The 14,219-nt window shown below is 45.1% G+C and overlaps 1 protein-coding gene and 1 pseudogene across 3 annotated transcripts; both read left to right on the forward strand.

Moving 5' to 3' along the window:
- Window positions 1-2,675: 2,675 nt before the first annotated feature.
- LOC136465140 (momilactone A synthase-like) lies at window positions 2,676-3,912 on the forward strand (annotated as a pseudogene).
- Window positions 3,913-4,610: 698 nt separating this feature from the next.
- On the forward strand, window positions 4,611-14,052 carry LOC136466618 (ATP-dependent DNA helicase Q-like 4A). 3 transcript variants are annotated; one of them, XM_066465090.1, is made up of 26 exons: window positions 4,611-4,909; window positions 5,093-5,273; window positions 5,357-5,414; window positions 5,829-6,236; window positions 6,390-6,554; window positions 6,647-6,777; window positions 6,880-6,927; window positions 7,159-7,252; window positions 7,335-7,466; window positions 7,754-7,840; window positions 7,923-8,044; window positions 8,738-8,858; window positions 8,930-9,081; window positions 9,161-9,296; window positions 10,064-10,187; window positions 10,263-10,333; window positions 10,419-10,487; window positions 10,581-10,682; window positions 10,769-10,927; window positions 11,013-11,093; window positions 11,224-11,385; window positions 11,506-11,561; window positions 12,566-12,665; window positions 12,761-12,855; window positions 12,930-13,007; window positions 13,129-14,052. In XM_066465090.1, exons 2-26 carry the CDS (start codon window positions 5,116-5,118, stop codon window positions 13,565-13,567), a joined length of 3,348 nt encoding a protein of 1,115 aa, XP_066321187.1. In that variant the 5' UTR covers window positions 4,611-4,909; window positions 5,093-5,115; the 3' UTR covers window positions 13,568-14,052. The 3 variants fall into 3 exon arrangements, 2 of the variants coding, with proteins under 2 accessions (XP_066321187.1, XP_066321186.1); XM_066465089.1 differs by having other exon boundaries at window positions 6,880-7,252; XR_010761388.1 differs by lacking the exons at window positions 11,506-11,561; window positions 12,930-13,007; window positions 13,129-14,052 and having other exon boundaries at window positions 6,880-7,252.
- Window positions 14,053-14,219: the final 167 nt, after the last annotated feature.

Raw genomic sequence — 14,219 nt, forward strand, 5'->3', positions numbered from 1 at the left:
TATCACCTTCACCCTTGCTCAAATGTGCCAACCACCAAGTGTATCACCTTGTGCACATGTGTTAGCATATTTTCATAAATATTTTCAAGGGTGTTAGCACTCCACTAGGTCCTAAATGCATGTGCAATGAATTAGAGCATCTAGTGGCACTTTGATAACCGCATTTTGATATGAGTTTCACTCCTCTTAATAGTACGACTATCTATTCTAAATGTGATCACACTCACTAAGTGTCTTTATCACTAAAACAAAATGGCTCCTACATTTTATACCTTTGCCTTGAGCCTTTTGTTTTTCTCTTTCTTCTTTTCTAAGTTCAAGCCTTTGATCATAACCATGCCATCACCATTGTCATGATCTTTGTCATTGCTTCATCACTTGGAGTAGTGCTACCTATCTCATGATCACTTTGATAAACTAGGTTAGCACTTAGGGTTTTATCAATTAACCAAAACCAAACTAGAGCTTTCAACCTCCTGCTTTCGCTGACGTCGCCAAAAATTAGCGGCAAAGTGTCTCATGCAGCATCTATGTACTAGAGGTGGGAACCCATCTATATGCTCAGCTACAGCATTAAGAAGCCCTGCGTGACGGTTTGAGATCAAACATATAGTGTGAGTTGGGCCAAGCACTTGCACACGTAGAAGCCGCATGAACCATGACCACGATTCATTATTCTCTCCCTCTGCCAAAGCAAAAGCCATGGGTACTATCTGGTCCTCAGGATCAATAGCAGCAGCCATCATCAAGGTGCCCCTGTACTTTCTTGTCAGGAAAGTGCCATCAACAAGTATGACTGCCCGACAAAACTGGAATGCATGTTCTGTTTGCGCGAACGACTAGAACACACGATAGAGGATATGCCTCAATGGGCCCCAAAAAAACATCCCTCTGGTATCCACAAACCATTTCAAGTCAGGGTTGTAGTAATGCATTGCACATAAGATGCGAGGCACCCTGTTGTACGCTTCCTCCCAAGTACCCCATCAAATCATCAGAGCAATTTGCTTAGCACGTCAAGCCTTTTTGTACGTCACATCATACCTAACGGATCCAGATATGGACTGTTGTAAAGAAGATACCGAGATGTCATTATTATCATCAACGAGCCCCAATATATGATGGGCAAGGTAACGTGCAATGAGCTGCTAATGATTTTCCTTCCCCCTATTGTCTAGGCAAGTGTGGGGTTCGACAACTTTAGTTATCCTCCACTTGCCATCACTCTGTCTTTTTTGTGCATTTAACCTCCACATACAACCGTTTTTGTATATCACGTGGTACCTCAACTCCTGGTCCGAATGAGTGACGGTGTATGGCCTATGGTGGTACACAGCATAGTCCTAAAGGAAGAGTTTCATCTTTGACATTGTGTTGAATATCATCCCCTTCATAAGGGTTTCTTTCTCATGGTTATACAACGAATTCCTACATAACTGGAGACCGGTGTCACAAACTGCCATATCCGTCGTGCTGACATCCCTATAGTTTGGAACGCCCATGAAAGATACGTTCTTAGACCTTAGTTGTTCAAGCTCAGTCGTTGTGTAAGATGGTGGTGGAACATACTGCTGCACTTCGCTAATTCTGGCCCATGAATCATAGGGGGTATCATCTGCAGCCAAATATGTGACTAGTCTACCCTGAGCCTAGACACCATGCAAAACCTCAGTTGGTACTGGTAATGGCATAGTATGAACCGGTACTGGCATGGCATCAGCCGGTGTTGGCATAGCATCTGTACCTCCTTGGTCATCATTAAAATCGTCTGAATCACTGCTAACTACATCACCGATCCTGTCCTCCTCCTCTTCCCGTTCGAAATTATTCATATCGAAGTCATTGCTTATACAACCTACTGCAGTTGAATGAAACTGCTCCTGCGTCAACTGACCATCCAAATCTATGTTACCCTGAGTTGCTTCCCCTTCGACCCCCAATTCTTTCTCATTGCCTCCAACACCGTCAATGGACGGGCCATCCTGAACACCCTGCATCATGTACCCATTCTCCACCACCACCTCAGCCATGGGCACATTGGAACCTTAAAGAACCCTAGTGTAGCGGGACCAGTGAGCAGGGGCGCGCAAGGGCATGAGAACATAGTGTGTCCTAGTCTTCCTAGTATCAAACCTCCTCTTCAGTGTGAAATCACCGTCAAACTTTGAATTCAAACGGACACAAAGGTCGTTGAAGCTAGGAGGTTCATCAAACCATTCCAATTCTTTTTTTATATCCTCAAGCATATCATCTTCTCTCCTAACACTTCCTCCATATAAAACTCTAACACAACAATCCATCTGCAAAAGCATTTCAAGAAACTTCATCAAGTCATCGAAATCGTCGTACGTAATATCCATACTAATATTAATACATATTCTAACTATAACTATACTAACTAATCTAATATTAACATCTATACAAGGCTAACTACAACAACTAATTAGACTAAATCCAATGTATAACTAGACTCAATAATTGTACTAACTAAACTACCTAACTTTACTACCTATACTAACTTACTATATTACCTATACTAACTAAACTAACTAACTTTACTAACTATACTAACTATACTTTAATAATTTTACTAACTTTATTAGGGGAGTACCTCGCTGCAGCGCGCTAGACCGGGTCGGGAGGCGCGGGCGTAGTCCTCGGGGCAGCCGCCGTGCATGGCCGGAGGGGGTGGCGCGCCGGCGTGCGGGCTCGGCGACCGCACCGGGCGGCCGGCGGCCGTGTCATGCTCGGCGGCTGGCTGGCTGGCGCGGGCGGCCGCGGTCGCGGTGGCCTTGCTGCGCTGCTCGGGCAACGGCGGCTACTCGGCCACTGGCGGACGCGGGCCACGGCGGGGGTTTTATTTGGCTCCGCCGCGCCATAGATCAGGGCGCGGCAGTGCTGCGCCAAGATCGGTGGCGCGGCAGGCCCTGTCCCGTCAGCGGTCAGCGATTCCGGTCGCCGCCATGTCAGCCCTCTGCCGCGCCATGCATGTGGCGCGGCACAGGCATTTGGCTGCGCCATGGCAATAGGCGCGGCCAAAAGTGTTAGTTAAAAAAAACCCGACCGTGTTAGATTTAAAATTAGTTTCCAAAAAGTGTTAAAATTAAAAAAAAATCTCAAATGTCTCTCCTGCCCCTGCTCTCTCCTTCTCCACCTCTTCCTCTCTGCCCACGCATCTAGGACGAGGCCGACGCGCGTGTCTGCGCCGATCTCGGCACGGGAGCTGCCAGCTACGTCCACTGCGACGTGACCAGCGAGGACGATGTCGCGGGCGCGGTGGACCACGCCATGGCGACGTTCAGTGCGCTGGACATCATGTTCAACAACGCGGGCGTCAGCGGGCCAGCGTGCTACAACGTCCGGGACAGCGGCAAGGCTGACTTCGAGCGCGTGCAAGCCGTGAACCTGGTGGGCCCGTTCCTCGGCACCAAGCACGCGATGCGGATGATGGTGCCTGCGCGCCGCGACAGCTGCATCATAGGCACGTCGAGCGCGGCGACGGCGGTGACCGGCGCGTTCTCGTACGCGTATTCACGCGCGCTCGTGGCGCTAACGGAGAACGCGACGGCGGAGCTCGGCCGACACGGCATCCGCGTCAACCTGCGTCTCCCCCGCGGGGGTCGCCACGCCGCTAACCATGAGGTACATGGGCCTCGAGGGCGAGGGCGCCCTGCGAGCGGACGACGTCGCCGCCACCGTGCTCTTCCTCGCTAGCGACGACGCGCGCATCATCTCCTCAAGCTGACGTCGAGTAGGGGCAGCTGGTGCCCGATGTCAACGAGGAACGCGAGCTGCTCCTGGAGCTGGAGCTCGTCGAGGAGCGGGTCCCCGGCGAAGAAGGGAGATGGCGGAGGACCTTCTCCCTGCCCATCTTGTGGAAGGTGGGGGAGCCCCACCTGGCGTCCTCGGTGGCCATCCTGCTACCCATGTCGAAGACGAGCACACCCCGGAAGTAGAGGTCCCGGAACAGCTTGGTGTCCATGGCGCCGACGAGGAGGTTGTCGACGCCGAGGTCGGTGAGGTGGCGCACCCAGGTGAGGATGAAGTCGAGGAAGGCGTAGTTGCCGAAGGTGACGATGATGACGCCGTCGTGGGCGCGGGCGGCGACCATGTCGCGGGTGAGTCAGAACACGCGCGGAGAGGGCATCCGCGCCCGCCCGGGCGGGGACTTCCAGATGGGGCGGTTGTACATGGTCTCGGGCTAGGCGGGAGTGGGCGCGGAGAGGTTGGCCCCGGCGATGGCGGCGGCCGGGAGCGGGAGCGTGGGCGCGGAGAGCGAGGAGGAGGAGAGCAGGAAGCACCACCGAGCTGCGAGAGAGAGGGAGAGTGGAGGGAGAGAGGCGCGCCGTGCGACGAGGAAGAGAAGGAGCCACGTCGTGTGACGAGAAGGAGAGAGCATGGAGAGGCATTTGACGCCCGTACGCTGACTTGATCCCGGCTGGCGCGAGGGCTGGCGTGCCACGTGAGCAAAAGTGGCATTTTTGTATCTGCTTTTCGTTTTTGCTGATAAAAATATAGCGGCAATCATTAAAATGCTATATGAGGATGTGCCTATTGTTATAACGGTAAAAAGTTAAATCTCCCCCACTTTGTCACTTTCCCTCCGCAACACACGGTGAGCCGGTGAGGTTTTCGATTTCGCATTCCGCGCCCCGCTCGGCCCCGCCCCTTCTGTTTTGTTCGCCGGCCGCAACCATTTCCTCGGAATCCCACCGCCGCCCCCGTCCACTCCTCCCCAGCCGCCGCATTAGCAACCAGCTGCGTCGGCCACAGGTCGGGGCTCTCTCTCTCTGCTTTCACCCCTGCTTTTCCGCATCCCCGCGGCGACGACGAAGACGACGACTGGGCGAGCAGCGCGGCGCCGCCGCTCTACGCCGGGCGACCAGGCCTTCGACGAGCGCCCCACCAGGTATGCCCACCCCTTCTGTTCCCCTTCTGCTGCGCGAAACCGAGCACCCAAACCCTAGCGTATGCAGTATGCTGTTTGGCTATTTGCATTCGGATCTCATCGGATTACTGAATTTACAAGTGTATCACGCCTACCGCCTTTTTGTTTTGCAAAAATTATCGGGCGTGCATGCGTGTGAATCAGGTCCTAAGCTCTTATGAACGCCAATGCAAGCCAATAAGCCACCAAGGGTCAACTGGCCGCACCACGAAAACGCTGTCCAAGGCTACTCTAGCAGAGATGCCTTTCTGAGTTCAAGCTTTCTCTTCTCCTTGCCGACACAGAGGCCCAGCCCTGAAGCTACTGAGAGCATGCTTTCGTTAAGGTATGCCTCTGATTTGTGGAAACCAACTTGGCTGCGGCATTTACCGAGACGGCATGAATCCCTCAAACGTTTTTATCTTGCAGGTCTTCCGCTTGTAAAATTCAAGGCCCAGAGCGTCTTCAAGCTCCTTTGATCGAGAAGGTATGACTTGCGATGCTGTGACATGCTATGATGCTATGATGAATATTTGGTGATGCTTAGTTAGCCAGATATCTTCAAAACCATATGTTTCCTCCATGATAATAAATGCATCTGGTGGTTGGGAATCTCAACTCCTAAGAACAGATCAGGATTTGTGGAAAAACTTGAGTTCAACAATGCAACATGTTAAGTAAAAACTTCAACTAGTTACAATACAGACTAGTTGAAGATACTCTTACCTTCATTTAGTTGCGTCAAAACTTCTACTGGTTACACCCTAACTGAAAAATTCAACCCCTACCTTCTCTTTTACCTACAGATATTAATCCTCTGTCCAAAGATCATTAACCTAATTGGATCTGTTTGCAATGCTCCACACACTTTATTTACTTCTACAATTATTTCTCATCATAGGCCTGGCGTTCCCTATGCAACACTCAGGTTGCCCGCAAGAGCTATTTAAGACCTGGTTTATCTGCAAAAGTAAAAGACTGTGACAGAGGTCATGCTCGTACTTATGGAGAAGGCTCATACAACACCAACAAAATGGCTACTGTGCCAGGAAACAGGATTTCCTCCGTGGAAAGCACAAGCCAACCCAGTGAAAGAGTTTCTCTGCAGAACAACAGCTTCCATCAACCTGTTGGCATCAGCTCCTCTATGAGAAGTTTCCAGAGCAACCATGTGGCGCAGGAAGATATGAGAGCAACGAATCAATACAATTTTGCAAGAACCGATGCTGCAGTACACCAGTCTGCTCCGGTTGCTGATAACATGTGCACTTATGATAAATTTGATGCTATGGATGATGATATTCTAGCGGTTGGTGCTTTCATCTCCTGAACGTAATATTTCTTTAACTGCAACAAATGTTCCCAGGATTATATTAATCCATAAAACTACAAGGACATAATTGCATGGTGTTTTTTAACGTATCCATGCTTTTTTTCCTGAACTGTCGAATTTATCTTTCAGAGTATTGACGTGGACCGAATAGTTATGGAACATTATCAAGCAACACCCAGAGGATCAGCATCTCATAACATGTCAACTCCACAAGGAAACAAGTGTAGCTTCAATGGCATGGATGAGGCTAATTTACCACGAGAACTATCTGAATTATGTAGCCATCAATGCAAGGTAGGCTAAGTACTTAGTATTAAGTTACCATATTTGTTCTATACTGAGGGGCTGTTTCAGCATGTCATCCCATTATCTACTACTTTCTGCAGCTAGCTTTTTGCAGAGAGGCAATGACCCATTTGCAGGAGATGAAGGATGAGCTGCTTGAAGTAGCCAATGAGCTTCTTGATGATGATGGTGAACTCAATCCTCAACAATCACAAGAGCTTCATAAAAGACGGTTCAATTCTTTGTCCTACTTATCAATATTACTTGTTACTTCTGAGTAGCACCTCTGCTTTGCCACAGTAATGCTGATATGTGCTACTGTTATACCTTGCAGATTGCATCTTAAGAAACTGGTTCAGCTACTCGAGGACCATATGAAAAGGTCAGTCCAAGATGAGGAGAGACAAATATCACACTCTATGGCATCCACAACAGCTACACAGCAGCATCTGCCACCTATGACCCCAGGAAGCACTTTTATAACGGATAGCAATAGATTCCAATCTCAGGTTTACGTTGGAAATGGACCTAGGGATAGTGATTTATGCTATTCTTCTGCCCCATATTCCTGTTCAGATAATCTAACCACACCATTAAATTCTGTATGGAAAAGCTATACCCCAAAGGTTATCGATATTAACTACACTGAAGGATCTGGTGATAGAAAGTGGAGTAGTACAAATTTTCCATGGACTAAGGAACTTGAGGTAATTTTCTTCAGTATCATTTTTTAATTATTTACACCATCACTGATTTGTGAATACTATTTAACTTTTAGTGCATATTCAGGCCAAGAACAGAAATAAGTTTGGAAACCGTTCTTTCCGCCCCAACCAGCGAGAAATAATCAATGCCACAATGAGTGGGTATGATGTTTTTGTTTTGATGCCAACTGGTGGTGGGAAAAGTTTGACATATCAGGTAACAACTTACAAAATATATTTTTATCTGTCGTTGTTCTTTTTAAATGTTTGGACATTCAACTTCCTGTCCTGTGTCTTTTGACCATTGTTTTGTTTCTGTTGGCACTCTTTCCTCTTTCTAAATGCTGACATATATACACCACTTCATTTTTTATTTGTTAATGTTCAAGAAAAAGATAATTTTCAGAAGATTTTTATCCAGTGGGACATGTTACATTTATTCCTTTGACATACACGGAATTGTGCATCTGCTATCAGCATTGATGCTCATCTATAAATTTGCAGCTTCCAGCACTTATTAGTGCGGGCTTAACGTTAGTAGTTTGCCCTCTTGTCTCACTCATCCAAGACCAGATCATGCACTTGTCACAGGTAATGAACCATTTCATCTCCTTGTACATATTTCTCGGCGTTTTTTTTTTCTTTCTGATTGACTACCTTTTGGCTGGAGCAGGCAAATATTCCTGCAACTTATTTGAGTGGCAACTTGGACTGGTCTGAACAGCAAGAGATAATGAGAGATTTAAAGTCATGCCGCTACAAGTTGCTGTATGTCACTCCAGAGAAAATAGCTAGGTAAGTGGAATGGCGCCCATTGTGAGTTACACGTATGAAGCAGCTGTATTCAGATTAAGTCACATCATCTCATGACTATTGTCTAAAGCTATCCTGCAATACAATATACTTGCAACCATTAGATTCATACACTGTTGTTTCTGAGTACTGTAAGTTATCCAGCAATAATGTTTTCCAGATCAAAACTACTTGTCATGATTCTATTTTACTGACACGCTGCAGTTAGTCTCCGGGATGTGTTTGCTTTCTACTATTTGATCATTTACACACTTGTTTTTTTGAAAAATATCATTTACATGTGTTCTCTCAGTGTTTCTGTTTTTGAAAACTTGCTGGCAATTTTATCGAGTACAGGGTTTGCCACCCTGAAGGGCGGGCCTGGTGCAAGCGGTAGAGTCTTACCGCCTGTGACCAGAAGGTCCCGGGTTCGAGTCGCGGTCTCCTCGCATTGCACAAGCGAGGGTAAGGCTTGCCACTGACACCCTTCCTCAGACCCCGCACAGAGCGGGAGCTCTCTGCACTGGGTACGCCCTTTTTTACAGGGTTTGCCACCCTGTTGAGACTGTTGGAAAATGTATATTCATGAAGGCATTTTTCTATATGAATATTTGTTTAGGGTAAAAATACCATCATGTGTGTTGTATGAATGTATTAAACTATTAATGTAACCAGTTAGCATTGTTTTGAGTACAGGAGTGGTGCTTTATCGAAACTATTGGGGGATTTAAATTCACAAGGGCACCTTTCTAGAATTGTTATTGATGAAGCTCATTGTGTAAGCCAGTGGGGTCATGACTTCCGACCTGATTACAAGGTATTTCTATTTGATGAGACGTTCATGGTTAAATTAGATGACTTCTTGATGTAGCTTTTACTATCTGTCAGGGCTTAGGCGTTCTAAAACAAAACTTCCCCAAGACACCAGTCCTGGCCTTGACTGCAACAGCAACTGCTAGGGTTAAGGAAGATGTTGTGCAAGCTTTAGCCCTTGAAAACTGCATTGTTTTCAAACAAAGTTTTAATCGTCCAAATCTGAGGTGCATGCCTGTAAGCAGTAAGGTATTGATGCAAGTTCTATTGTAGCAGACCATCTCAGATTTAAGTTGGGCTTTGCAGGTACTACTTAAGACCCAAGACAAAGAAATGCGTTGAGGACATTGATATGTTTATCCGCAAAAATCATTCTAAAGAATGTGGCATTATATATTGCCTTTCAAGAATGGATTGTGAAAAAGTGGCAGAAAAACTAAGGGTTATTTCTCGAAACTATAAGCTGTTCATTGTTCGTATGGATATTTAAGTTCTATTGTAGCAGATTGAATTCTTGATTATTTAGCTATCCAGTGGATACATGTTTTTGCTTATATTCCTTGATATTGCTTCATATTTACCTGGGTATAGATTGGGAGCTCTATTTTTAGTCAGTCACCTTCTTATGCTTGTCCTGACTTTTCCAAAAGAAGTGTTCTAAGGCTGTACATGTTTGTTTTTGTCAATCTTGTCCCATCATTGTTGAGGGTTTGCGCTCGTTGGCTGTAGTTTCTATGTGGTATTACAAGTAATATATGTTGGTGTGGTGGGCCTATGCCTTAGTCAATCCCTAGCTAATTCAAAAACCACTATAGATGCATTGACCATTAGCTATATACTCGTGTTTTGTCAATCTCCCCTTGGTGTTGCCAAAGGTAGAAAATTGATACCAAACTTGAGCAAGTGAGCTAGGTATAGTGGGTTTCATTAGCTGGTGGTTCAGTATATTTGTCTTAGATTTGCTACCAGTGTCATCTATGTAAGCATCTATTATGTGCTTGTGGCTTTTCATATGGTTAACTTGATGTACTTATTTTGTCTAACATTGATTACTGGTTGGCGTGGCACATTTTGAACAGTGAACTAAATTTAATCATCCAATGAAAATTTGGCCTACCCTAGTACTAATATTTGTTATGTTGTCATGTAGATCTTGACCTTTCCGCCGGCTATAACTTCTAACTATTTCCATTTCCCCCCCTTTGCCAGGAATGTGGGCACAAAGTATCACACTACCATGGTAGCATGGATCCTGTGGATAGAACACGTATACAGGAGCTTTGGAGCAAGGATAAGATCAACATAATCTGTGCTACAGTTGCATTTGGGATGGGTAACTTAATCTTTCAGACGCCTTTGTATAGAACATCTATTTTTGGGTGTTCCATTCTAATAGGACAAATTGTAGGTATCAATAAACCTGATGTTCGTTTTGTTATTCATCATTCACTGCCCAAGTCAATTGAAGGATATCATCAGGTATATCTCATAACTGAAGTTTCATGACATTAGCACGATGGAACTGTAAAGCCGAAGCTATTTGGTGATTGATCCATTCTCATAGGAGTGTGGACGTGCGGGTAGAGATGGGCAACCTTCATCTTGTTTGCTATATTACCAGTATTCTGACTATGTAAGTCTACTGGTACCTTAATACGTTGTTGACTGCTTCTTACTATCTTTGTACTGTATCACAAACAAGTAATTTTCTTAATAAAATGTTCAGATTCGGGTCCGACATATGATTACACAAGGAGTTGCGGAGCAAACAGGAGCACCACGTGATGAGCAAGCACTGAAGACACATAAGGACAATCTCCTGAGGATGGTATCTAAAATTCTATATGCGGCATTTGTTTGTTACTACGAAGTGTGGAAATCATGAAAAAAATGCCGTATCTTATATTTCTGCAGGTCAGTTACTGTGAAAATGATGTGGACTGCAGACGTCTACTTCAACTGATCCACTTTGGAGAGAGGTTTGACCCTTCGCTTTGTGCAAAAACCTGTGATAATTGCTTGAAAGTGTCAGGATGGGTCGAAAAAGATGTTACCAACATTGCCAGGCAATTGGTAAGTGGACAGATGTGCCCCTTCCAAATGCATTCAGACATCTCTCTCTATGTGAACCTAAACTCTTGTTTTGTTTCTTCTTTAGGTTGAGCTAGTCACAAGGACAGGGCACTCACATTCATCTACTTACATTCTTGAAGTTTACAGAGGGTCTGTGAGCCAAAACGTACGTGCTCAGATACCTAATCAAGATCATGTTCTGATCTTTTTAGTGTAGGATCTTGCACCCACCGGGGGACAACTGTTCCTGCCACACTAACTAATATGCTAATGGTAACACAACTCATTACCCATAGGTCAAGAAGCAGCGTCATGATGCTTTAGCTCTTCATGGAGCTGGGAAGCATCTAGCTAAAGGTGAGGCAGCAAGGATAATGCGACATTTAGTAACTGAGGAAATACTTATTGAGGATGTGAAAAAGAGCGATATGTACGGATCGATATCATCTGTCCTCAAGGTGAAAAATACTTGATGTGCCTTGGTTTATTTCAAGACTAAATGCTTGTATTTATTTTTTTGTTTCCAATCTTGGTAGCACTGTAGCATGCATAGGTCTAACATGATCTTGGTTAAGCAGGTTAATCATTTGAAAGCTAGCGATCTTTGCTCTGGCAAACACAGCATCGTCCTGAAGTTAGTTTTCTACCTTTTACAACCACCAAACTTATCACATGATTTGAATGCAATATTATCTAAGTCACATATGAACTTGTTTTTCTCTCAAGTTGATGGACACATCTTGATTTTTAAGAATGCTACCTTTAAAAAAAATGAAAACTAGGAAATATTCCTTTGATCATATATATTAATATGCATGCATGTAAAAGAGTGATTTGTCACTGTAAGCTTACTTTTACCTTCACATCCGAATCTTTGTAAGGTCTACTGTTGGCAAATTGGATGTCAAGCAGTATGATGAAGGTTTATTTTGTTAGTATATTTAAGACATACTGCTTAAAACTGGTAGGAGCATTTCACAACTGGGGGAAAAAAAATCCTACTTTGTCCTTTTTTGAAATCCTGACTGGTTTAGGTTATCTGAGACCAGCTAGCTATTGGTTGGTTACTGGTTTGTTACATTGGCCCTGGATCAGTGATTTATAGTTCTGTGACCTGACTGGTTACTGTTTATAAATTGCTAGGAGTCGGTAGTAGCATCTCTGGGTTATTAGGGCTGACCTGTAAGGACAATGTTTCATGTTTTCTTAACCTATCTGTTCTGGTTGAGTTTGCACAACAGGGTTAATTCATTTGGTTTGCAAATAATACTTAACATTGATCTTGTTGCTGCAGAAACTAATATATAGTGTCAATTGATATTTGGTTGAATTGAATCATAATCTGGAAACATTATTTTTATAAATCAGGATGTGACATAATGGAGTGTGTTGTTCATACTCCATGAAACCCTGATACATTTGAGTTTGATTCTACTTATGCACATTCTTTGCTGCGTTAGTATTCTCTATCTCCCTGTGTTGGCATTTTCAATTTGAGTTTTGAGTTGGTGTGACCTGAATTTCAATCTTTCATATTCTATTAATACCTTTTTATATTTTTTTTCTTGAAGCCAACATATCCCAAGAATGTTTGAACAACAAACAGCTGGTAGTTCTCTAAAAAATGTTATTTTGCAGGTTTCCTGCTCCTGACAAGGCCTCCAAGATGGGGAATCTTGATGCCTCAATATTTCCGCAAATCAATAAGATTGTTCAGGAGCAAAGTGAAGTTGATGAGGTAAAGACCTGAACGTCTAGATTACAGCAGATCTGTGGTGTTGGGTCTTTATATGTTCTTTCTCTGTTGTAATATCTATTTTCTCATTCTTGCAGAATCTTGCATCGATGCTCTACGAAGCTTTACTTAGCCTTAGACAACAGATAATGGAGGAGTGTAGTGAAGGATACCATGCGTACCACATATTCAAGTAAGTTGTTTGTTGCACCTTCATTTGTGGAAGCATTCACTGGCTCCTGATACGGTTGAGCTTTCCATCTTCAGAACTGACACGTTGAAGGAGATGAGCATCCGAGTACCAAGAACAGAAGAAGAGCTTTTGGATATAAACGGCATCGGCAAGTAATGCATCTACTCAGCAATTTTGAATTGTTTACGCCACCATCTTTTGTTTTCGAAAAATAATATTTACCATTTGAGATGCAGCGGCAACTACATTCATGTTTTACATGTTTTCTTCCAGGACAAAGGTCAAGAAGTACGGGGACCGCGTGCTTGCAACCATCGAGGACTTCCTCAGCAAACACCCAAATCCAAGGAGAAACAGCAGTGGCAGCGGCGGCAAAGAGCACTCCGAGGCGGCAAAGAAGCGAAGGGGCTCCACCGCCAGCTCTGCAGCGAGTTGCGGCGACGATGACTTTGAGGAACCCACGGGCCAGTCCAAGAAGCGCGCGGCCAAGGCGCGAACTGTCTCTGACGCCGCGAGCATGGTCCACGGCGCCCGCTGTATCGACGCCGATCTGGATGGGCCTGAGGTGGTGGATGTGGACGAGCTGTGCAGCGTCCGGAAGCCCGTGGCGTCTGGCAGGGTTCTGCCCAAGTGGGCAGCCGCCAAAGCCAAATCCAAGAGTAGCAGCGTTCCTCCCTCTAACTTATTCCATGAATTGGGATACGCCAAGTAGAGTACACTGTACCAGTAGGAATAGGAATGTAGGCTTGCACGTATGTGGTCGTCTAGGATAGGTCGTCGAGCACATGCAGCGATGCAGTGGTGTGAACGGTTTTCTGTGATGCAGTTGTACAATGGGACTGTGGCGTCGAATTTACGCCCAGCTGGTGTGTAGCACGCGTCAAGGACATACGAGAGCGGGAGCAAGAGTTCCATCGCTTGCTTTCTGTGGACAGCATCGCGATAGTCGCAGTATCGGCCACCTGTTGTCCGTAACATCTTCGATGCAGGTACGGCGTGGCCGTTATCTTTTGCGCACGCACTAAACATGTGCCGCGTGGACCAAGCAACTGTTCAGTGTCTGACACAAAACTTGAATTAACATCATCGTCACCATCCGATGGCTAATGTAGTGATGTATGTATGCTGATGTTGGACTGTGATATGACCTTTAAACTTTTCTCTTGCATCCAGCTGTCTTAGGCTGTTTGTATAGGTCTAGCAAGTTTTAACTATCTTCTTTCCTTATCGGTAAAAGGTCTGCGTTTCCACCATTTCGGAAGACCTGCATTAGTATGCCTCAGGAGTGGAATATATTAGCACAGATGATGTGTCTGGATGATGCAGAACACAATACAATAGGAATTTTGGAGGAAGAGAGATGC

The sequence above is a fragment of the Miscanthus floridulus genome, chromosome 7 (genome assembly GCF_019320115.1).
Source record: "Miscanthus floridulus cultivar M001 chromosome 7, ASM1932011v1, whole genome shotgun sequence".
In the NCBI taxonomy this organism is placed as follows: domain Eukaryota; kingdom Viridiplantae; phylum Streptophyta; class Magnoliopsida; order Poales; family Poaceae; genus Miscanthus; species Miscanthus floridulus.